This window comes from Colias philodice, chromosome 13, assembly GCF_061535455.1.
Source record: "Colias philodice isolate Cphi_HAF_F1 chromosome 13, ilColPhil1 Martin Lab GWU primary, whole genome shotgun sequence".
Classification (NCBI taxonomy): Eukaryota; Metazoa; Arthropoda; class Insecta; order Lepidoptera; family Pieridae; genus Colias; species Colias philodice.
The window spans coordinates 7,626,940-7,648,793 of NC_143098.1; the positions used below are offsets into that span (position 1 = coordinate 7,626,940).

The following is a 21,854-nucleotide window of genomic DNA, read 5'->3' on the forward strand; positions in this document are numbered from 1 at the left end:
CGGGACATTGAAAATTTTCTTGGAAAAAAAATGTTATTTCCATTAATGTTTTAATACAAATAAGCAAAACGTGCTTAGTTTAATAAGTACCTTTTGTTATTAATGACATATGAATAGGTCTAGACGTTCCTTAATCTCTGTGTTCCAGGGGGGGAGTTCGGAAAATGATCTGAAGTGCTTGGATGACAACAAAAGGACATCGTAATAGCTTATTTTACGCATCACTGGCTGCCAGCCAACGCTGCGAATCTGAACCCCACTGATTAGCTACATTTACTGCCTTTCCTCACTGTCAAGAGCACAAAACACTTCATTTAATAAATACGATGCCAAATAAAATTTGTTTGTGCATCAAAAACATTCGTACTGACAGCGTACAAGCGTAACCGAGATAAGGAAGATTTATTACGACCCGTTTGAGACAACGCTGAAATAAACTTCTTTATTCAATCATTTCCTGGATGTTTTAGAAGAATTTTTACAATACCTTTGTTGACATCATAATTAAGTGTTTATTTTTCATGATAATGTTGTAAGTAAAGTGTAAGTATCGAAAGCAGACATAATAATATGTCTTATTGTAGCAAATAAATATTAGGTATGTGTACGTATTTTATAAAAAAAAATCTATTCAATAAATTTTGACGACTAAACTTCATCTTTGTTGTTTACAATAGACTAGGGATCACTATTGAGTGATCCCTTGAACTTATTGACGTTCATACATATTAACTCAACGTATCTTCTTACAATCGTTTCATTTTATGCATGAGAAAAAACCTTGTTATCATATTAGCATACACACAGTATCTGTTCTCTTTATATGTATATATGTATCTGTTACAAAATCGATCGTTCACAAGAATGTGGCTTCTAAACATAAATAAGGGATTACATTATCACATCAAACGGGAATCACATGAATTCATTTATACACACTAATTGCATTCAGTAATATAAAACAGCCGATCAGCTGGTTCAAAGGGTCAGTGCAGGTGTCATTGACCCCATCAATCGATGGCGCTTCCCGTTCTGTATTGAATAACATTGACAGGCACATTATAATGCTAATGATGCGTTAATACTTGGATACCCATAGAATGATGGTTTAGTTCTCAAACTGTAAACAAACATTTAGCGTAGAGCAGAAATGTGTTAGTGTGATGAAATTAAATTCAGTCTGGGTTATCAATCAACACAAGTTAGCGTACGCTTGGAATAATCATAACGACAAACGGATCTGTATTAAGATAAATAAAAACCTTTTGTTGATTTTTATGCTTCCTACTTATCTTTGTTTCAGATGAAATTTCACTGAATATAATTATTGGTGTGAACTAACAATAATTATTCTATCCACTATACGTTTGATAGAAGAAATAGGGCTTTCTTGACCTTGCGTTAACATGCTATCCACATATTCTTTAAAATTCACTGTATGAACTATTTCATTTAAATATGGATATGAAATTTTGCCGTGGTCGGTCTGGTCGATATCCTGATTTATAAGGACGAGGGCGCCGCCGACACTTGAAGCTCATGGGACGAATAACTATTAATACGGGGGCTCCACAGACATTCTAATGCTTTTATAGATATAACTAAACCCAATATTATCATAAAGGTATCCTTGAAAGTGGTACAAAGAAACAATTAGTAATTTTTCAAGACGTATGCGCCTTATCTTTATGAAGATGTAAGGCAGATGTTTGTTTGATAAGAATGATAAATATTTCAATACTGCGCCTTTTTTTGAGCATTCAGGAAAAAATTCTGTATTGTTCGGGAGACACAATAGGTAACATCATTTATGCAAATCGAAATTTTTCTTTAGAAGTCGATTTATTATTCGGGAAGCAAGAGGAATTTCTATAATTATATTTCATGCAATCTCATAAAAATTAAAAATTGTTGTTCTAGATAGCAAAAATTCACATCTTTCCTTTTATATTCTCATGTATATTCTGAAAACTTTGAAGTAAAATTTGCCGTAAAGTTTAAGTAAACGAATATATAGAGCCATTTATTCTCATAGAAATTTTGTTCTTAAAAATTCAATCTTACGATATACTTTACTTAGCTAGTTTACACTCAGTTCATGCATACTGTTGGGATACTGTAGTTCTCTTGCGATTCGTTTGTCACAACAAAAAGGCTTGTCACAATGTGGAAACACGTATGGCTGTGCTAGTCATTTTTAATTAGTGGCGGCAAGGGAAACACATTAGAGGGGTTGTTGCCCCAAGATGAGTGACGTAGACGCCCTTAACATTAGCTATTGTGTGGGCTTATTTAGTACTAATGGTATATGTAGGAAAAACAATGGACAAACTTATTATAAAATGATGCGGTAGAGCTATTGTTTTTGGTTAAATTTATTATTATAATGTAAGTAGTGTACTAATAAGTATAATATATCTATCTATAATCACTGAATAAATAAAACAACGATAGAACTCTAGAAAAGTACGGTATATAATATACTTACATCAATGTTATGCAATTACCATGGTCTTGACTTCTAACTACGTATTTTAATTACATAATACATATACATACATATTTATATAATATTCGAGGCCAAATACATACATGGTTTTTTTACGTACCTACATGTTCATTCAAAAAAAATATATATGACCGTAAGTTCATGGCTACATCCGTCAACAGATGGTTTAGACCATTAATGTTTGATCTTTACCCCCATTCGCCACACAGCTGATCCGGGACTAACATCACACTAAATTTAGTTAATAATTTGTAAGCCATGCTCCCTCGCACAGAAAGTGGATGCTATTTCAAGATCTTAGGCCCGTGCTGTAGTCAAATAACTATAATTAGCCTTATGGGCACGAAGCAGTAAGATAATAACAGTTGTTTATTATATTTAGGCTGGGGAGTTGATTGATTATGTTTTATATAGGTACATATGTTTTAACTTGCGAGAATCGAGCGCGAATTAGGTCGCTTAGCATCCTCATAAAATATTTATTTAACAGTGATACCATCGGTTTGATCTTACTTAATGCTCTCTTTATGTAAATGTATCTATATTTAATACATAAACTTGCACTTAGATTAAAAACCTTAACGCATAACGCCACAGTTATATTATACATACTACTTTTTGAATTTATAAATCTCTTTATATTAGATTCAGATTGCAATATTAATATTATTTCGGATGAATTGTAAGAAAAGTAAATGATTGTTCCAGATAAGACCCGAGACATTTACGGCAATCTTCCGTCTTCCGTTAACTGGGCGGAACGATGACGCACATAAATCTTTTGATCCAGCAACGACCCACTTTCATAGTTTTTAATTATATTAAATTATGTATATTAAAGTATATGACACGTGTTTATATTGGATTATAGTATGAGCTAAGCTAAAACAACGTTACAATATGATGGTTTGCATTATGTTATAATTCTCAACCGATTGAAGGTTAAGAACATAATCCCTATTTTCAAATATTTTTACTGATACAAACTGTTTTTCGAGTAAGTTTCTATTGTTTTGTTTTTTCGCATTAATATAAATTGTTTTGATGTTTATAATCAAAGGCCATATTTTTAAATTATCTTAGATCCGACTGCACTTGGACGTAAAGCTCTTTTTAATAGGGACTTCTGAAAAGTTAAGTAAATGTTTACCTTATGTAATTTTATTACTCATAAACCTTAAAACGAGATGTTGAAATAATCTTGACATTAAGCATGGCCAATGAAAGAATGCAGTGTACACTTATAAGGCTACAAAAGTGCTTTCAAGCAGAGGAACCTCAATGCACAACTTATTATACCTACCACAGACTATCATCTATATTTGTGCTGCTTTTGAAATATTCTGTTAAATATATTAGCCCTGTCTCTACAGCCTACATATACAGAAACTCTCTAAAATTCATTCAAACTTAAATACTGAAAACTTAACCAAAAAAACTACACACTTCGCCTCAATATATTATACCCGGTAAACTTTGTTGAATTATTTGATATACCTAGATTTTTTATTATTGACTGCACGAAAGATATATATTTCAATGTAAAAATGCAATATTTCTAGCGAAGCCTAACGAACGCGTGCAGACATAGTAATGACCATGGCTTTATTTGGTAACATGCAAGAAAAACAAGTATTCCAAAGCAAATCGAACATAAAGAACATATTGTCGGTTTTAGGTATATAAAATTATTTGAAAGCTCTGTCATGTTTAAAAGCATAGCAAATAAAGAATGTCCTACAGGTAAATTAGCTTGGAGAAATTTTTGCATATGTAGTGGTGTGTATATTACTCAGATCTTAGAGCGCGTTTCCACTATATCGTTCTGGCCTATACAAAAATGTTTCGATATCCTAACATTACTATTTAATTTTATACTTATTCCTAGCAACACTTTTGTTTTCAATAAAAACAAGTTTTTATTTGAAAGAAAATGGTTTTGACTTTATAAAAAAAATATATCATTCAATTTTACGCCCTTGAGCAAACGACAAGGCGACTACCGTGAAACAATAAAATATCGTGTCCATAATAATTTGTTTCATAATTAATATTTGACCATAATAATTACGAACCAAAACAAATAAATAAATCGTCACTTGATAGTGGAAAGTGGAAACACGCACAAAACCAGAATAAACCAGTTTACGCTGTCCGCAGGTGCCACGTGCAGTCGTTTGGTACCGTTAGAACATAAAGCACATTTCATTCAAAAATTATAATTATTATGTACGTAGTTTAATTGATAAATTTTGTATTTGTTGATTGTTGTTATTATTTGTTATTATTGTTATAATATTTGTTGAAGTGAATTACATGTCCCGCAGCCGGAGGCCCCAAATGAAAACTCAGATGTACTTAAAAACTACAGTTAATAGCTAAAATGAGACTTTTACACCCATGTCTGCACGATGCAGACCGGAGTTAAAGAATGAATTTATACAGTTTAATAATTATAAAGACGTAAGCTTGGATGCTAACTAAGGGAAATCGCATCCACATTCTATTCCCGTGCGAACGGCGTATTCAGCAGTTTTGTATGAAGGCAGGGCCATAACTAGTGTTTAATTTGTGTGTAAGTGTTGTAACTTTATATTGTTAATTCAATATGGCTCCAGTGTTAAAACATGGTCGAGGCAAGCCTTTGACTTCTCAAACTAAAGAATTAAACTTTAAATGTCGTTTCTTTTTCAGGTTAGTAAATTTTTCATTTTAGTAACATTGTTAATGTAAAAGTTATATGTATGTTAAATGTGCAAATATTAAAATAAAGTCTCATCTTTTTCAGAGGAGAAACACATATAGTTTAATTTAAAATCCCTTATATATACAGGGTTACTTGTAAAACACCGGCAACCTCGCAGGACAAGATAGCTAACATCATAAGTAACAACATTTGTTCTACTACTTTTGATAATTTGTTAGATTTTATTTTCATACAAAAATAAATATTCATTTAATTTTCCGTCTGAATATTATAAACTCTACGCCTCCCAAAAATTACGTAAAAAAAAAGCGAACGAGAGGGGGAAGGGGGCGTCGCGTGACGCGTCGTCCATCCGATAATGAATAGAACATAGACTTACAAATGTAAGGAGAGTACAATAAAAGTTTAAAAAATCATTTAAAAATAATTTATTGCGTTATGCCAAAAGTCGTAGAACAAATGTTGTTACTCATGATGTTAGCTATCTTGTCCTGCGAGGTTGCTGGTGTTTTACAAGTAACCCTGTATAAAATAAAAACTAAAAATAAAATGTTGTTTTATTTTATTTGCTGACCATACACTACTACAAACGCAAAAATTTCTCCAAGCTAATTTACCTGTAATAATATAATTTTAGAATTTAAATACCGCATATTTGCGTGACTCTATCTCTTTAGAAACAAATTTAGTAAACATTTATATGTTAGATACTATTTAAAATAAAATTGATCGGTCGTTACAGTTAGTGTGAGAAGGTGGTCTACAAGTAATAATTAAACTATGTTTTTTTTTTAGTTTTTAAGACGTATGGGCAGGTGTCACGCGACTTCGTAATTTGTTCTCACTTTTATTAGCCCTAATAAAAGTGCTTGAACTTTTAAATTACTTTATTCAGCCATAAATGCGTCATAAATGCACGACTTGTTTTATGTATTTTTAAGCCAAAATTGTTGCGAATAGTCGTTAAATGAAATAAGTCTAACTACGACTTTAAGCCATTTGTTCGCAATTTTAATGACTCTACTCAAGTTATTTAAAGATAATCTAAAGAGTTTTACCTTTATGATATTGCATTTGATTTAAATCAGAAGTCGCTTATGTTCTTTTTAAAAACAAAGACAGTAAAATAGGCATTACGATGAATTATCAAGACAAAAATCTTCCGTAATTTTAACTACTTCCTAAATCAGTAACAACGGCACTGCATTTCTTAGAATGCACGAAATACTCATAAATGCATTTTTAACTTAGCATATTCTTCATCTTCAAATCTATTGTTTGTGTTATAAAGAAATTTATTAGACAGGATATTTGCCTGAGTCACCGGAACGTCGTTCCGAATTCCGTCCGGCCCGCACGTGCCCTCACTAAACGTGATATGAATATAAAATATTATTAATTATACATACAATAATTTGTTACGAATTGAACTAAATTATTTTATTGTGTTTTACTTTGTATTATCATTACGAATTCAAGTCTCGATTTCGATCCAGACAACAATTTTGGCGCAGCTTTTTACTGTATTTTTACACTTTCGCTTCTTATTGGCGACACAATGGGCTCGGCCAATTATGTCATTAGTGACATAATAATGTTTTTAATTTAATATGTTGAATAAGAAATTTAATTATTTAATTTAAAATGTAGAAATAGCTTTTCCATAAACTGTTTAATAATATTAAGTATGTACCTACTTAAGTATAATGATGTATTGCAAAAGAACAATGGACGTGGCGTAAAAAAGATTCAATTTAGAAACTAAGAATATAAAAAAGCATGTTACTATTCACTATGCGAATCATTATAAAAACCTTGCGACAATTGTAGACGTTTTAAAGAAAACAAAAAGTAGATGGAACTAATCAACGCATACACAATATGCTTTTATGCTGAACTGTCTGTGTTATATTTAACCACCATACGGTTTCCGGTCTGAAGACGACTTGAATTGCATCGGACACTATAAATATATTAGCAGGAATTATTATGATTTACTTCCCTGTATATTTATAATAATACGATGATGAAACGTATAGTGCACTTGTCCGAAAAGCAGGAGATTCAAAAACACGTAACTAAATAGATTAAACCTATTCTTAAATATGATACTTAATACATATATATGTGTTATATTCTACTGAATACAGAAAAGATATAAACGAAATGTTAATCCAATTAAATGAGTTAATTACACAGACTTTAATATAACAAGTTAATATTTGTTCCTACATATGTAAGTATAATGAGTAAATTTCAAGGAACAACGTTCGTTATCAACGTCTGCAATCTGCACTTGACAAACAATCATTAATAACAACAAATTTTAGGTCACTGAAATTCGATGAAAAATATGAACGTCTTTTCGTGGAACTGTTTAGTTTCAACTGCACCACCACCTATGAATACTGATTAAGTATTTGTTGTAATATGGAATTAAACAGAAAGAAGATAAGAAGCATACAGAAACTCTACAATATTTAGAATTAGTGAAATTTCAATGAAATATTTATTACCATGACGATCATTGCATTTCTGATAAAAGGTGAGCATATAATATGATGTCACAAGATAAAAAGTACAAAAAGCACTTTTACATACTAGTTATCGCGAAAATTGTGCACTGAGCGTTGAAAAACGTACTTTCGAACCCGCCGCGAACTAACTTAGCAATTGCATATTCAAAATGGTCCTGTGCGAATGATCCAATTGTGCAGTTTATTCCCTGTGGCAAACTCATGGCTACACGAACAATAACTTAAATGATTGAAACACGTCCAAAGCCACTTGTGCGTCACTCGTCTCTTAATGACTGACGCTCCAGGTACAAATTAATGCACACTCGACTCGCGCCAATTTGGAAATGCAAATTCTAGTTATTAACGTTCAGCCTGTTTAAACTTCATACTGTGTAGTGTAGGAGATGGTGAAGGCACTTCAATTTTGTATTTTCTTTTATTTGGCTTATCGGTACGCGGTATATGAATGTATTTATAGAATTAATGCAGGTGACCTCTGAAGACATTCTTACACCGTTACACGACTCTATTTTTATTTGAAAATATCGCGAGAAATGTTTACAGATTAGATTTTATTTTTGAATGCAAATAACAATGAAAAGAATTATGTTTAACTCTCAAATAAATCTAGCCTTTAATTAACCTGACATTTAATTGCTATAAATACGAATGTATTTTGTGTTTGTTAAATATAAAAATGACAAAAAGAATAGTGGGTTGTACGCACAGAGAGCTCTCGGATAGTTGTAATAATGATTTGAATTTGGGTCAATGACGATGACCCAGTACCTACTGTAGCACGAATAACTTTTTTGCAATGTTGTATTATTTTTTGTCAACGTCATTACTGTACAAAAATTTTATTCCACGAACGAGTTAAAATGAAAAGACATTTATTATCGAAATGGGAATACAAATAAATAAAATGGAAGGTAAAAATATATATTTTAGTAAAAGTGAAATAAAATACATCGGCTTATTTTCAACATTATTCTACAGCCCGGCTAGCTCAGTCGGTAGAGCATGAGACTCTTAATCTCAGGGTCGTGGGTTCGAGCCCCACGTTGGGCGAAATCTCTTTTTACAGGTTTTAATTTACATCTTATTACTTTCATCAAAAATAAAAGTTTGTAAACAGTTTAATTTTAACTATTGGATGTACTAAGACGATTGACATTTACATGTATTGCACTCTTCGACGTAATTACGTATATTGCATTTTTATCATAACACAAACAAATCCATATATAATATTATTATTGGACCACCATTGCAGTATTTATAAACAATTTTAAGTTTGTTGAGAAATCTGAGCCTTTTATATATTTTTAATTCATGATTTTTTTAATGTAGAGCATAGTTTCCAATTAAATGCGTGTTCGCGAATATTATGCAATAAAATTTATGTTAATTTAAAAGTGATTTTGCCTTTTCAAAAACATGATAAATGTTAATAAAAGTGAAAAAAGGGTTCGTTTCGACTTCCAACACGTGAAATGTTATATAAAAGAGCAAATTTATAAGAATATTTGTGTAAAAGTCGTTAAAAATTTATTAATGAACATAAATAAATGGAGTTAATAACGGATTAACTTTACCATTAATTATAATTTATAATCTACTCGTACAATGGAACAGTATGGCCATTCACACTTGTAGAGATAAGGCAACTTACGTAATATTTGTTGTAGATATGCTCTAGAGTGCTCCATAACATTTGCTTGCAATATTTTTACAATTAACAAGGTTAAACTTACATCTAGATCATACTTACCCTTTTTACACATACATACAAACATTTTTTTGTTTATCTCACATGACAATTATATACAATTTATTGTCAAGTGTTATTTATATAAATGGCCTCACATTTCTTGCGAGATAGAAATCATATTAATTTCAAATTATTTTTTGCACGTACAGCGTTAGTTTTATCGTATTAACTCACGACATATTTTTCAATAAATAAGGTTCAAATAATAATATTATCTGAAGTCATAATCCAGTTATGTATGTAATTAAATTTCATATTGTAAATATTGTTTTCACCGAATTCGATAATAAATAACAATATGTTCTGCATTAGGGTTTATTATTATCAATGAAAACCCTAACCATAGTCCATATCTTTAAAGAATAAGAATTGATTCTATATAATGATTTATTCTTTAGAGGAAGGTTGAAACAAGCACTTTCTAGTTCAATTAATGTTCCATTAAAGAGTGTCCTTTCAATTAAAATCACTTCATTCATAATTATTATTGCTTGTTATAAATTAATTGGGTAGTGCTCAAAAGGTCAATATTAGAGCATTATTACTTTGATTATAAATGGCAGCTCTAGTACCTACGGGATTAACACTACAACTAGACATTTAATTTTCTCCTGTAAATATTGCTCAAATATATTTAATTCGGGATATGTAACTCCAAGTGTGAAGAATGTTATACGGAAGAAACAGGCTTATTTATTATATGAATATGCTACAACGAAAAGAACCTTGCAAGGATTAGATAGAACTCCACAAACCTGAGTATTAATCAACATAAAAGAGGCCAAACAATTTGAACTCCGTATTTTAGCGGCTCGTATCATTAAACCTTTCTTCCCTTGTACGCAATTGTACAATTGATACTAAAAGCTACTCTATTCCTTTTTATTTTTAGTATGTATTCCCGACCAAAAAATATGTACATAAAACAAACATATGTAATAGGAACAAACCTACGTGCTGGATTTAGAACGCTTTGTTCGCATTTATCAAAACAATTGAGCAGTGAACAAAAGACTAGAAAACATACAAAATATGCAGCTGCTGGTCATTATTGCACTAGATTATGACAAATCGTTCTACCACGTTTCCTCAGCTATGTCGTAATGAACCAATTATTGTACCAGTAATACAGCACAGATAAACTACAAACTAACGTAGATATGCCGGTGTCTATTCAAGTTGAGTTTATAACATAAATGATGCTATTGTTGCGAAGAAATTGTTTGGAAAAAAAAGAAGAAAAGGTTGAGTGCCAAACGAAACTCCATTATTCCACTACAAAGAAACTAAAGCAAACAAATCATTGACCGTAGTTAAAGGAACGGCGCGAAGTAAACGCGGATAATTTATTTAAATTAAATTTTCTTTAAACAACGTTGTCTACATCTGAAAGGCAATTCTAAACATTTTAAAGTATATTCGACAGAAGGGTTCCAGAATCCAGACACGTATTTTAGAATTCCAATTCCGATTCCAATGAAAGTGAAATCTTGAAAGAGAGCAATACTTGAACAACACCTACGCTGCAAATAAATTCCAGTTTCGAGCGTAAATATAGAATGATTGCACACCTGTAATACTTGGTCGTGCTTTATATAAAAAGTAAAATGTATTTCGAAGACCCGGTGATTCACGGTTACTACAATTCAATGCAATATAGAACAATTTGAGGAAGGTTTTTTTATATTCATTTTTTGATGGTTAAAGTAAATTTTATGAACCTCTGTGTATGTATTAAAATGTTGTTTCACCTATCTCATTAACATAATATATTGAATTTGTTTTTTCTTCGTAATTGAATAGATTATTAACATTAACATAAGAAGATTCGTTTACAACCAATACTATTAACCTACTAATAAATCTTTGATCGATTGAGAATTTAATTTATTTATATAGTCAACTAAATTTATTTATTGAAAGATTATACCAAAAAATGTCTCTACATTTCTGCAACATTGGGAGTTTGAAACATTTTATAACAGCTTCTGCTTTTAATCCTCTTGCCCAGGTCATTGGTACGTAAAAATACAAATTACAATTTCCACAGATCCACTGGGAGGTCCCCTCAATTTAGTTAGCACGTAAAATTTTTTCGACATTTACTACTCGCGGTTTAACAGCGTTTGTATAAATTACAGCAATGAACGATTGCAGTAAAACATCGCGATGGTCCAGTTATCATTCACATAGTTCTACATAATTTTAAAACAAACTCGACCTAATTGCGTCGGCGCAGGAAGCTGCTAACCATCGCGGTCACGGCGTGTTTAAACTGTAATTAAAATTGGTTCAACTATGATTTAAATTATCTCGACCCCTCGTATCATTTATCGAACTGATACATTATACAAAATGAGATTTTAAAAGCTTTTAACGTTATAAGTTTACGTTTTAATGCGCTCAGAACTATTAGAGTTAATTAAGTTTGTGAAATTTTACCTTTTCGCGTCACGACTGTTTCTAAACCGTTTGTAATGTAAGGATTATTTCGAATAGATAAGATAAAACGAGATAAACATGATTAGATTTCATATTGCTTAGTTAATACCATACATATTATACGTGCCACCATTAAATAGATAATGTGCCACCCGTTGAATGTCCTCTTATTTCTTATTTTATTTGTAAATATGTATTGACTAATAATTCGGTACGTCACATACAAATGAGAGTGAAATAATAATTATATTATTAGGTATATGTCTTTACTTTCCCTCCCCTAAAACCATAATTATATCGTTTAAAATTTGTCGGATTTTCGCAGTTTACAGTGAAATAAATGGTCGAGGATGTCTTCCCAGCGACGTATTAGACCTCCCACTCGTCACTTAGCCCATTAATCTAAGAAGCGGTCCGTCCGTCACTGCCAGTAATCTAATACGACACGCCAACTTTTTGTTCCCATATTACTCACTTACAGTAAATAGCTCCTAAATCGCTAAAATCCGTCAATGCATGAACGACTCGTGATCGGTTGAATCTGAGAAATGTACGTGGTAAACTTGTTTAATTAAAGCTTCGAAAAGTTTATTATAAATCCTTTTATAATTTATTAGAATTTTTGTCAAATATACAAGAGAAGTATAGAGACGTAGGTATATATAATTTTTTTTCATTGTAAGTAACAACCTATGAGTTCCAACGTTATAAGACTAAAATATATTCTGTTAAAATTGTCATAAATTGTACAAAATTCTCAATATTCTCTACAATGTTGGCTAGACGTTTATAAAAGGAATATATAAGAGAATAAACTTTTAATATCAAGCAAGAGAGGTTGTAAAAAGATAAGGATTGGACCGAACAATAAGCTCTTAATATATGCCAGTTTCCGGCAGAAGCCAGACGAGACAACAATCTTTGCCGTCAGGATGTTAGGGAACTGTTTTGTATGCAACTTAAGTACATACGAATGTACGATATAACTCAGTCGTAGTAGGTGACTATATTTCGCTTTACTAGAGTTATATAAAAGCTGTTTCTTTCCTCCTGATTTTAATAATTTAGGTAAAATGAATACAAAGTATATTTTTAAATAAAATATATTTAGAAAATTATCCTGTTAAAAAGCCCGAAATTAATTCAAATTATATATAACTTTTAAATAAAAGATTTTCAAACAATTATCCTGTTAAAAAACCACAACAGACTGTCGTAGTTGAGGGCACAGATAATAACTAACTATATTTTTCTGCATAAATAAAAGGTCAATGATACATATCACTGCGCTAATTAATAAATATTGAATTCATTATTCAATTAATATTTTCCCGTTACTTTATTACAATAATTCGTTTATATCTGTTTTTAACCGTTTAATAGATAAATATACAATGTGAGTCATTATATATTGGGGTATATTGGATCTACATTTTATATGATGTGTAGGACTTACCGTGTTCCTTTCAATGTGTGTGCTCCGTCCCGGGCGACTCCTCGCCGGCGCTGCCAGGGTTGTCGCAACTAACATTAACACGAGTCCGATCACGGCCAAGCCTCGCACGTGCACACCCATTGTCCTAAACTTTACACACTCGCGACCCCGCGCACATTTAAATTTCAAATCGGCGGCTCGCTTTGATTCACTATATACGTCCATTCGTACCCTCGTGATAATCGATCTTTTACCGTATTCGTCTTTCTCTTTATACCATCTACACACTAAAGAACATCGCTTCTCGAGCTCCTCCTTGCCTTCGTATTGAACCATATTTGGTATCCTACATCTATCTAAATCAGTCGATCCTTCGATTTCGTTGGAATGATATTTCGTCATTTTTATATCGATACCTTATGCAAGTTAGGTTTATCAATGCGTACGTATGTAGCTTTCGAATTTTTGTGTACGTTTTGTCGTGTCCATTTCGTTCCTTAAAAAATAATTATTATCTTAGCATTTTTGACGTCGGTGTTAAAGACCGACTGTTTTATCCGTATTGCTGTAGTACAGCACTTTATCGGCTCGTTTCCTGTTACCGTGTTCCAGATTAATTTCTCTGTGGACGGGATGCTGCGTTATCGAGCTACGTGGGCGGCGCCCTTGTTTGTAGGCACTTATAATATTCTTGTGTGCACAAGATATCGAAGCGATACTCTGCAACAAAAAATAATATTATTTTCATTTGCTTTAATATAAAAAAAAAACTTTGTTTGCAAGTTTGCAAGTCTTTTTATAGTTTTGGTGACATATCAATGTTATTTCACATACAGTTTAACCTTTTAGTGCCCCCTTTTTGTTGATATAGTTATTAGAATCGTTTTACCTATGTTTAACTAACATTAATATAATATTATTACCCCTTTAGTCGCAGCAAATTCTTTTAATCGTCTTACGCTCTATAATTTAACTGACAGGTCTAATATAACTATAGGTTTCGACACGACTATTATAATACAAGTTTAGTTATATTATTTGCTGTAAACAACAATATCGACAAACCTAAATACGAACTTTAAATATGTAAGTAGTGTTTACAACATTGTATGAGTGCACTGCTTAATAAATTCTTTCTTTAAAATTATGAGTGACATTAAACACATCCGTATATCAACTTATGATATTATTCGTAAAGTAATGTTATACTGATAACACTTGGAGAGCAAATTCACATAAATCTTTATGTATAATGAGGAACAATGATGTAAACGTTTTATGTTATTTATGGGTCCGTTACTTAAGAGATTCGCGATATTATTTATGTCATTATAAAACAATTTAATCGAAACACCAAACATGATTCTTCCACGACTAACATTTACAAGTAAATTTTATATTTTACACCTTTTTTTCTTAGTCTCTATATGTATTTGACGAAAACTCTATATATAGTCGATAGAACTTAACCAAATTTTTGGCTACTTTTATAATGAAAAAGTTCTTTAAATAATTTTAATTGAATCGCTAAAATATTACAAACGATAAAAAATCCATTCATTCTATAAACCAAGATTACTTTCATCGTTTTTTTTTAATACTGCGAGGGATAAAATTAACAACGGGGAACCAACTTTATTGAGCAAGGGGAAGACAATTGGTTATAGATTATTTATATAGACATTAAATATGTACTTTAACTAGGTATATAATATTTAATAACTGCTTTAGGTGATAAACTGATTACGATCGTCGTGCTCGTGCTACAATAAATAAATAAATAAATAAATAAATAAAAGAGAATGCGATAGAGATAAAAATATCAAAACAATAATTAAACAAACTTTAACTCAACTAGCTGTATTGCCATATAAACAAAGCCTATTTTGGGTTTGTTTTAAAAACACGAACGGTAAGCTTTAAAAATAAATTGCAAAAGAAAAAAGGAATACGCATCCCATATCAAAAAAATATTTTAAACCATTTTGCAATAAAACCGAAGGTTTATTCGTTAAACAGCTTATACGATAAATAGAACAAAACGTGTAGACTAACAAATAAAAACACTAGAATTGTTTACATTTGCTATTCTCAGTCTCGTATGAGTAACGATTTCAAATAAATCGAAACAGTCGCGAAGAAGGCTCTCACTTGGCACAAGTTAAAAGCAAACTTGGACTAAGTGCGACTATTTATAAACAGAACTGATTTAATTATTACACCATCCACAAGACCGGGAGTAATCTACGAATAAATCATATTAAAGATAATAAGTAAATAAATTATGCTTTATTTGTATTCAAATGTAACGATTTGATAAAGTTACTATTTATTGATATTTGTGAATATCAAGTGTCATCAATTTAAGACTTACTTTATGTAAATAATACAATATAATATAACGTGAAGTAATTCATTGTAGTACACTTCCGGCCCGGCTGTTTTACGTGACTATTGATAAACATTGTATGTTAATGCATATTATAAAAAATATATGAAGGCAGTCTACGAAAGCTTTTAAATATATGTACTATCAAAAACTCTACTTACATTTTCTCAATTCGCTCTACAAAATTGAAGCAAAGAAAACCACGAAAACAAAACAACGCACCCTGTGCTTTGCGAGCTTCCTTTCCCTTTCATCCCACACAAAGGAAAGAGACAACACATACGACCAACACTGAAAGCACTGCTCTATAAAACTTTTCAGATTACACTACGAATAAAACAATCGTCGAAAATTAAGACTAGTTTTAGTTAAACAATAATGTTAAGAAGATCCGCGTACATACACTGCAATATTCAGTCAAAACACCGGCACCGTGTTCAGTCATAAATATGTTTCGTAAATAAGTGTCCATGAGCGTTACGCTCTGTACGCGGTCGACGCGGCTACACGCGACTCTATACTAAATTCAACTTCGGGGCTTCGGGACTCGGGTGAACGGTACGGGCTACAGTGAACTTTAGTGCATGCGCTTTTACGTGTGCGTCACATACGCGCCTCGCGACGTGCGTGTGTGAGTGGCGCTTTGTGGGTTATTATTGTAGACGCACAATAAAGTGCGTACAAGAAGCAATTTTGTTTGATTAAAATTTCTTTCAGTTTAGGCCTTTGTTTAGGGCCCGCTGGTTCTGTATGGTCTTTGTATGTTCTAATTTTATTTATGGGCAAGATATTAGTCGACTGTTCTCGTGAACAATTAGCGTACCACAAAATTGAGAAAGGCTTTAATTAGGCTAAAGGTAAATCGCATTGATCAAGTTTCTATCCATTTCGAGTTTTAATTATTGCTCTACAATTGCATTTTGAACTTACATTAATGAAGATAAATTAACACTTCCGCATCCCTTAAAAATTATATTCAGAATATGAGTATACAGAAAAAAAAATACATGATAACTAGAAATATTTACATATTTCACTCATATTAAAAAAATAGCTTCCATTCAAGCATCCCTTCATCGCATTATTATTCAATTTAATAAAGTGGAGTTTTTATTCCAACTACTTTCAGTCCATTATTATTGAATTCAAAAGTACCTAGCAAGGGGTTTGGGTATAACAAAATACAAATATTTGACAACTTCAAGTACTCTGCTTCTTGCAAAGCTACTCCAGAGCCAAATTGAGTCTACAAGAGATCCCCAAAGCGCTGTCTAGACTTCGCACAGATTATAGAAGTTAACATCACACAGTTTAAATAGAGCTTTAGTCTATAAAACTGCGAGGATTTATATTCCCAGCTGATTTATTGTGTTAAAGCGTTTATGTATGATATGTTGGTGTTATCCACATACGATCTTAAGTATTGGACATCAAAGTTTATGAACGGGTTTAGAAACTGATGCTAATGTTGTGATACTTTTCTAGTTATTTATTTTTCTTTGTTCATTGAATCCGTTGTAATTGAGATAGTAGAGAATTAATTCTCTACTATAATTCTCTACTATCTTTGTATCTCAAGTTCATACATATTTTTATATGGAGTTAAACACACTTTTTAAGTATCTTATGTAGAGCTGCAAAGAGATAAGCAATAGATTTGCTATTTGTAACTTCTTCATTTTTATTAATAATTTATTTATTATTCTGTAATACTGCAAACGAGACCCTGGCAATATTGCTGTTATTAGTATTCTCATGCGGCTGCGAAATTTAAGAAAACATATTTACATAAAACATATAATATATTTTTTAATTCATTCAATCCCTTTTTTTCCCTCGTTAATAAAGTAATGTAATTTATACTAACACTTTTATAATTCTAATCAATGAATTATTTATTTATTTGACGTTAGCCATAGAACAAAAAAATAATTTCTGACCGGAAATATAATTTCCTTAAAGACTCTTAAATAATTTGGGAAATATAAAGCCGCCACATTGCTGTTAGATAACACGACCTACATTCATAATTCTTGAATATTTAATCAAACTTCTTATAAAGTATTGATTATCTTGCAAAACTGAACGATTAGCGTAGTAATGAATATTATACATAATTATGTGATTCATCGATAACTAAGGTAAATCATCAGAAACCGCGAAGGTGTTTGAGAAAAAAATTAAATACTTGAGTCATAGAGACACGACATTTTCAATAACATCCTGTCCACTCTGCTTGTTCTATATAAGCATATAATATTTTATAATTTCATTGTCAAAAGATCTACGGCACAAATGATATTTGTCCATTAAACTGGCCAATTTTTTCGTCAGTTATTTTATATTATGACCCGTGGACCATCCTCGTGCATTGCACCTAAATTAATACTGCTAAATTCTTCTAATAAATAATGAATTAAGTGTACACTGAAACAAACCTACAGGCGAATTAAGGGAAACACATTATTAAAACAAAATGTATGATTTGATTTTTTCAAAACTTTTCTGTTAATTTTAAATCTTCTCTTGTGGTTTATAACACGTTTACAGAATCTCGACGATGATATATCAAGAAGTTTCAAAAACAAAGGCTGTTAATTGAATGAATTAAAAGTCAAAGTTTGATAACAATTTTTATTAATATTTTTTTTACATTGTAAGTGATTGTAACGTGCTCTTATTCACACCTGACATAATTACTGCAGTACACATTGTAATGACCAAAATAAATATTTGAGATATATAATCATATGCATTACTCATATAACAAAGGCTGCATACAAATTGTAATAATTACTTATTCAGTTATTAACAGTTTGCTAACTTTTCAAACAGGTAATTATGATTTTTGGGACGCTGTTAGTTTTTTGTGAAAAGTAAATTTTAATGCAAAATATTTTCCTTGTATCTGTTTAGGGTTCAGTACCCAAAAGTAAAACATGGCCCTATAACCTACTGAGATTGCTGTCTGTCCGTTTGTCTGTTATTTCATTACATTGGAAAACTTGTAACATTTAAATAAAACCATGATTTTTACGCCTTATAAAAGTAATATGACACAATTTATATAAGTATTAACAGAAGTCCAATGTACGTAGAGTTAACACACCAATCATCATAATATGTATATACCTTGATATTTACTCAATGATTGATCACCACTATTTCTCACATCGAACACGATGCTATAGATTATTGAAACGTAAGAAATAACATGGAAGTATTGGAGAAGTCTGTGTTAGGTAAAACAGGTAGACCTTGCTAAACAATAACATTTCATCATTGCAATGTACATGTATGGTGATGACACCAAAATAGGATGGTAATCACTTGCTTCGGCTTGTTAGTAATGTGGCGAGTAAGCGGAATTCTTATCGCGAAAGGTATGGTGCGCCGTGCGTCGAACGAGTATAACCACGTGTCTGGCTGGCTTGCGGCTAAGAAAAAAGCTTTTCTTCTATAAAGATACGTGTATAACATTACATAGGTTCACGCGAAAATAGCTTATGTTTTGTCTATTAATCTCACTTATGATTAGAGCAGTATTTTTTATTTTATATTTATTTAATATCCTTCGAATTTTGTATTTATAAAAAGAGATCAGATTTCTCAAGGCATCTGCATCAATTCATTTCATATATTTCACCATATAAAGCTAGTCGTATCTCAGAAGACTAGTACACTTCAGATTTCTATGTCAACTCTACCAAACACAGGTAAACACAATTAATTTATTTGTATTCTATAATTGAATTAATCGCTTTTCTTATAGCCTCATTTCATCACATATGACAAGTCGATCAGCCTTTATTTCGAATTGAAATATTGTACATATTAAATATTTCATCATAATTCATAAGTTGTAACTCAAAACAGGCCAGTGGAAGTATGAATTACCAGAATTTATATACGTTATTCTATTGTGCATTATAATAAGCATCCTGCAAATCTTCCATTTTCATGACACAGTAATACAATGGTTTTCCTGGTTCCATATAAATGTAATGACGGCAGCGTCAGAATCTGAGGTAACTTTATTGTTCTATTGACGTCCGCCCTGCTTTCATTGACTCTCGATTTTGGTTTAAGGTATAGGTTAAAGTGAAACATAATATGTAATTAATCTGTGGATAATCCCTGCTGTTGATAATAATTAGCGACATTTTAAGAAGAGAATAAATCTGCATAAATAGCTATATTTGCTAGTCAGCACATTGGTTGACACCTATAAAATCCAATTATACAGTAATTACATACTGCTCTGTGTACCTAATTTTATTCGCTTGTGTATCGGTGATATCAACAAATATTATTGAAATTTGATTTGATATTACTAGCAATCACGAAAAAATCAACTTAATTTTTAACATATTCTACAATATACGAGAATGGAGTATATTTAGTACCTATGTATATTAAATCGCTATAAATTGCGCTATTAACGCTTGCAAGTTGCAACCGCTGTCTTCCGCTAACCGCTGTATTATAACAGCAGCCTTATAAATTCGCAGTTACTGAGTGACGTTGATGAGTAAGTGTAACCCAAACGATGCAAGTTCACTGCTTTCCGAGTACTTGACCCAAATAACCTACCGTTATTCAAACTGCTCGATGACTAATGGTGCCTCGATAGATTTTTTACACGCCTTGCGCCTAATCCAAAGAGCACCAAATTTCACTGTCATGCGTATGCAAATTGTGCGTTGATATTAATTACGTCACAAAACAGATAATATATGTTATTGTAGGTCGATTTTGTGTGTTTATTTATCCTGTATTTGACGTACAAAATCGACTTTGGGAAATAATTTGTTTGGGTAAGACGAACAGACATAGTGTCTGGCCTCTTATCGAAAGGAAGGATGAAGAAAGACGTATAGAGCTATTTAAATGCTTTTTTTATTTGTGTCTTCAGGTAGAGAATGTTTTACTTTCCGAACGCGTGCAAAAATTCGGAGAAATATAGCATCAAAAAATATAACAAAAATATGAATTTAATGAACAAGATAGATTTGGTTAAAACCGCATTCGTCGCATCATGGGATTCATGGGAATGAGATGTTTCACTGCGGGCAAAAGAACTCTTGCGTAACTATGCCCAGATACATTTCATAAAATATTATCTCCAGTGCCACCTGAAAGAAAGACAAACCGACAAAAACATTTTTGCCATAATACCTAATATTACAATTTATTATTCTATGCGTTCAATAGAATAATAAGGGTTCTATTGAACGCAACACGTGTATAATACGTATACTACGTACTATTCAGAGAAATAATAAATGAGACGTCATTTAGACGGCCATTATATTAAATTATTGTTAATACCTATACTTCATTAAAAATTCGATTTATAATAATAATTGCCGTAATCATTTTATAATTGAGACAACCTAATAATACCTATCGTTATAAAACCCATCTTGCGGCTTGCCTAGGTATTTAAATTTCGGGCTTGTGAAATATTGTTTTCTGTGCGGGTTCACTCGTATTCAATTATGACTAAAAATTTTATTATCACTCAATTCTTTTGAATAGTATTGTGTCATTTAAAATATATTTGTTTTACATAGGTGTTCCTCGTAGGTCGTAGCGTTAATAATAATCAGTATCTACGGTTTATAAAAAATCCATAACTTTCAAATTTTCATATTAGAAATAAATTTTATTTTTGATATTCAATAAAAGAAACAAAGAAATAAACATGAAATAAACAAATTCTATCCCCCTTAAAATTATAGTTACGATAAAGTGGCTACATTACAATAAAGAACAACTAGTAAATGCGACAAATCGCACAAATTCTCAACTATATAAAACCTTTCTACTGCATATTTCCAGAAATACTATCTTGCGTAATAATAAAACCAAACAACAGTACAATCTTATCAGATTCTGCTACATTATGTGACAAGAAATTCAATTTGACCTCAAATTCTATCAAAACAATACGTAGAACGTGTATATCGATACAATATGTAACAATTAGTTTAGTTCTGACAAATCGACGACCCGCCGACATCCTGTAATAGATAATGAACTGAGTACCACACATATGAGTATAACATATTCATGA

The 21,854-nt window shown here is 31.4% G+C and overlaps 1 protein-coding gene and 1 non-coding gene across 4 annotated transcripts in view; one reads left to right on the plus strand and one right to left on the minus strand.

Annotated features, from left to right (window-relative positions):
• LOC149483491 (matrix metalloproteinase-2-like) overlaps positions 1 to 16,314 on the minus strand; it is a 118,592-nt gene extending 102,278 nt beyond the window's left edge. Inside the window, exons 1-2 of one of the 3 annotated variants that reach the window (XM_089702538.1) lie at positions 15,998 to 16,314; positions 13,408 to 14,106 (exon numbers count right to left, since the gene is read on the minus strand). In XM_089702538.1, coding sequence (XP_089558664.1) covers positions 13,408 to 13,788 — 381 coding nt within the window. In that variant the 5' untranslated portion in view covers positions 13,789 to 14,106; positions 15,998 to 16,314. Of the gene's footprint in view, positions 1 to 13,407; positions 14,107 to 15,936 lie in introns of all 3 variants that reach the window. The other 2 variants (XM_089702537.1, XM_089702539.1) reach the window with 2 other exon arrangements.
• TRNAK-CUU (transfer RNA lysine (anticodon CUU)) lies at positions 8,734 to 8,806 on the plus strand. The gene has a single exon. It is a non-coding gene; the product is annotated as a tRNA-Lys (tRNA).
• Positions 16,315 to 21,854: the final 5,540 nt, after the last annotated feature.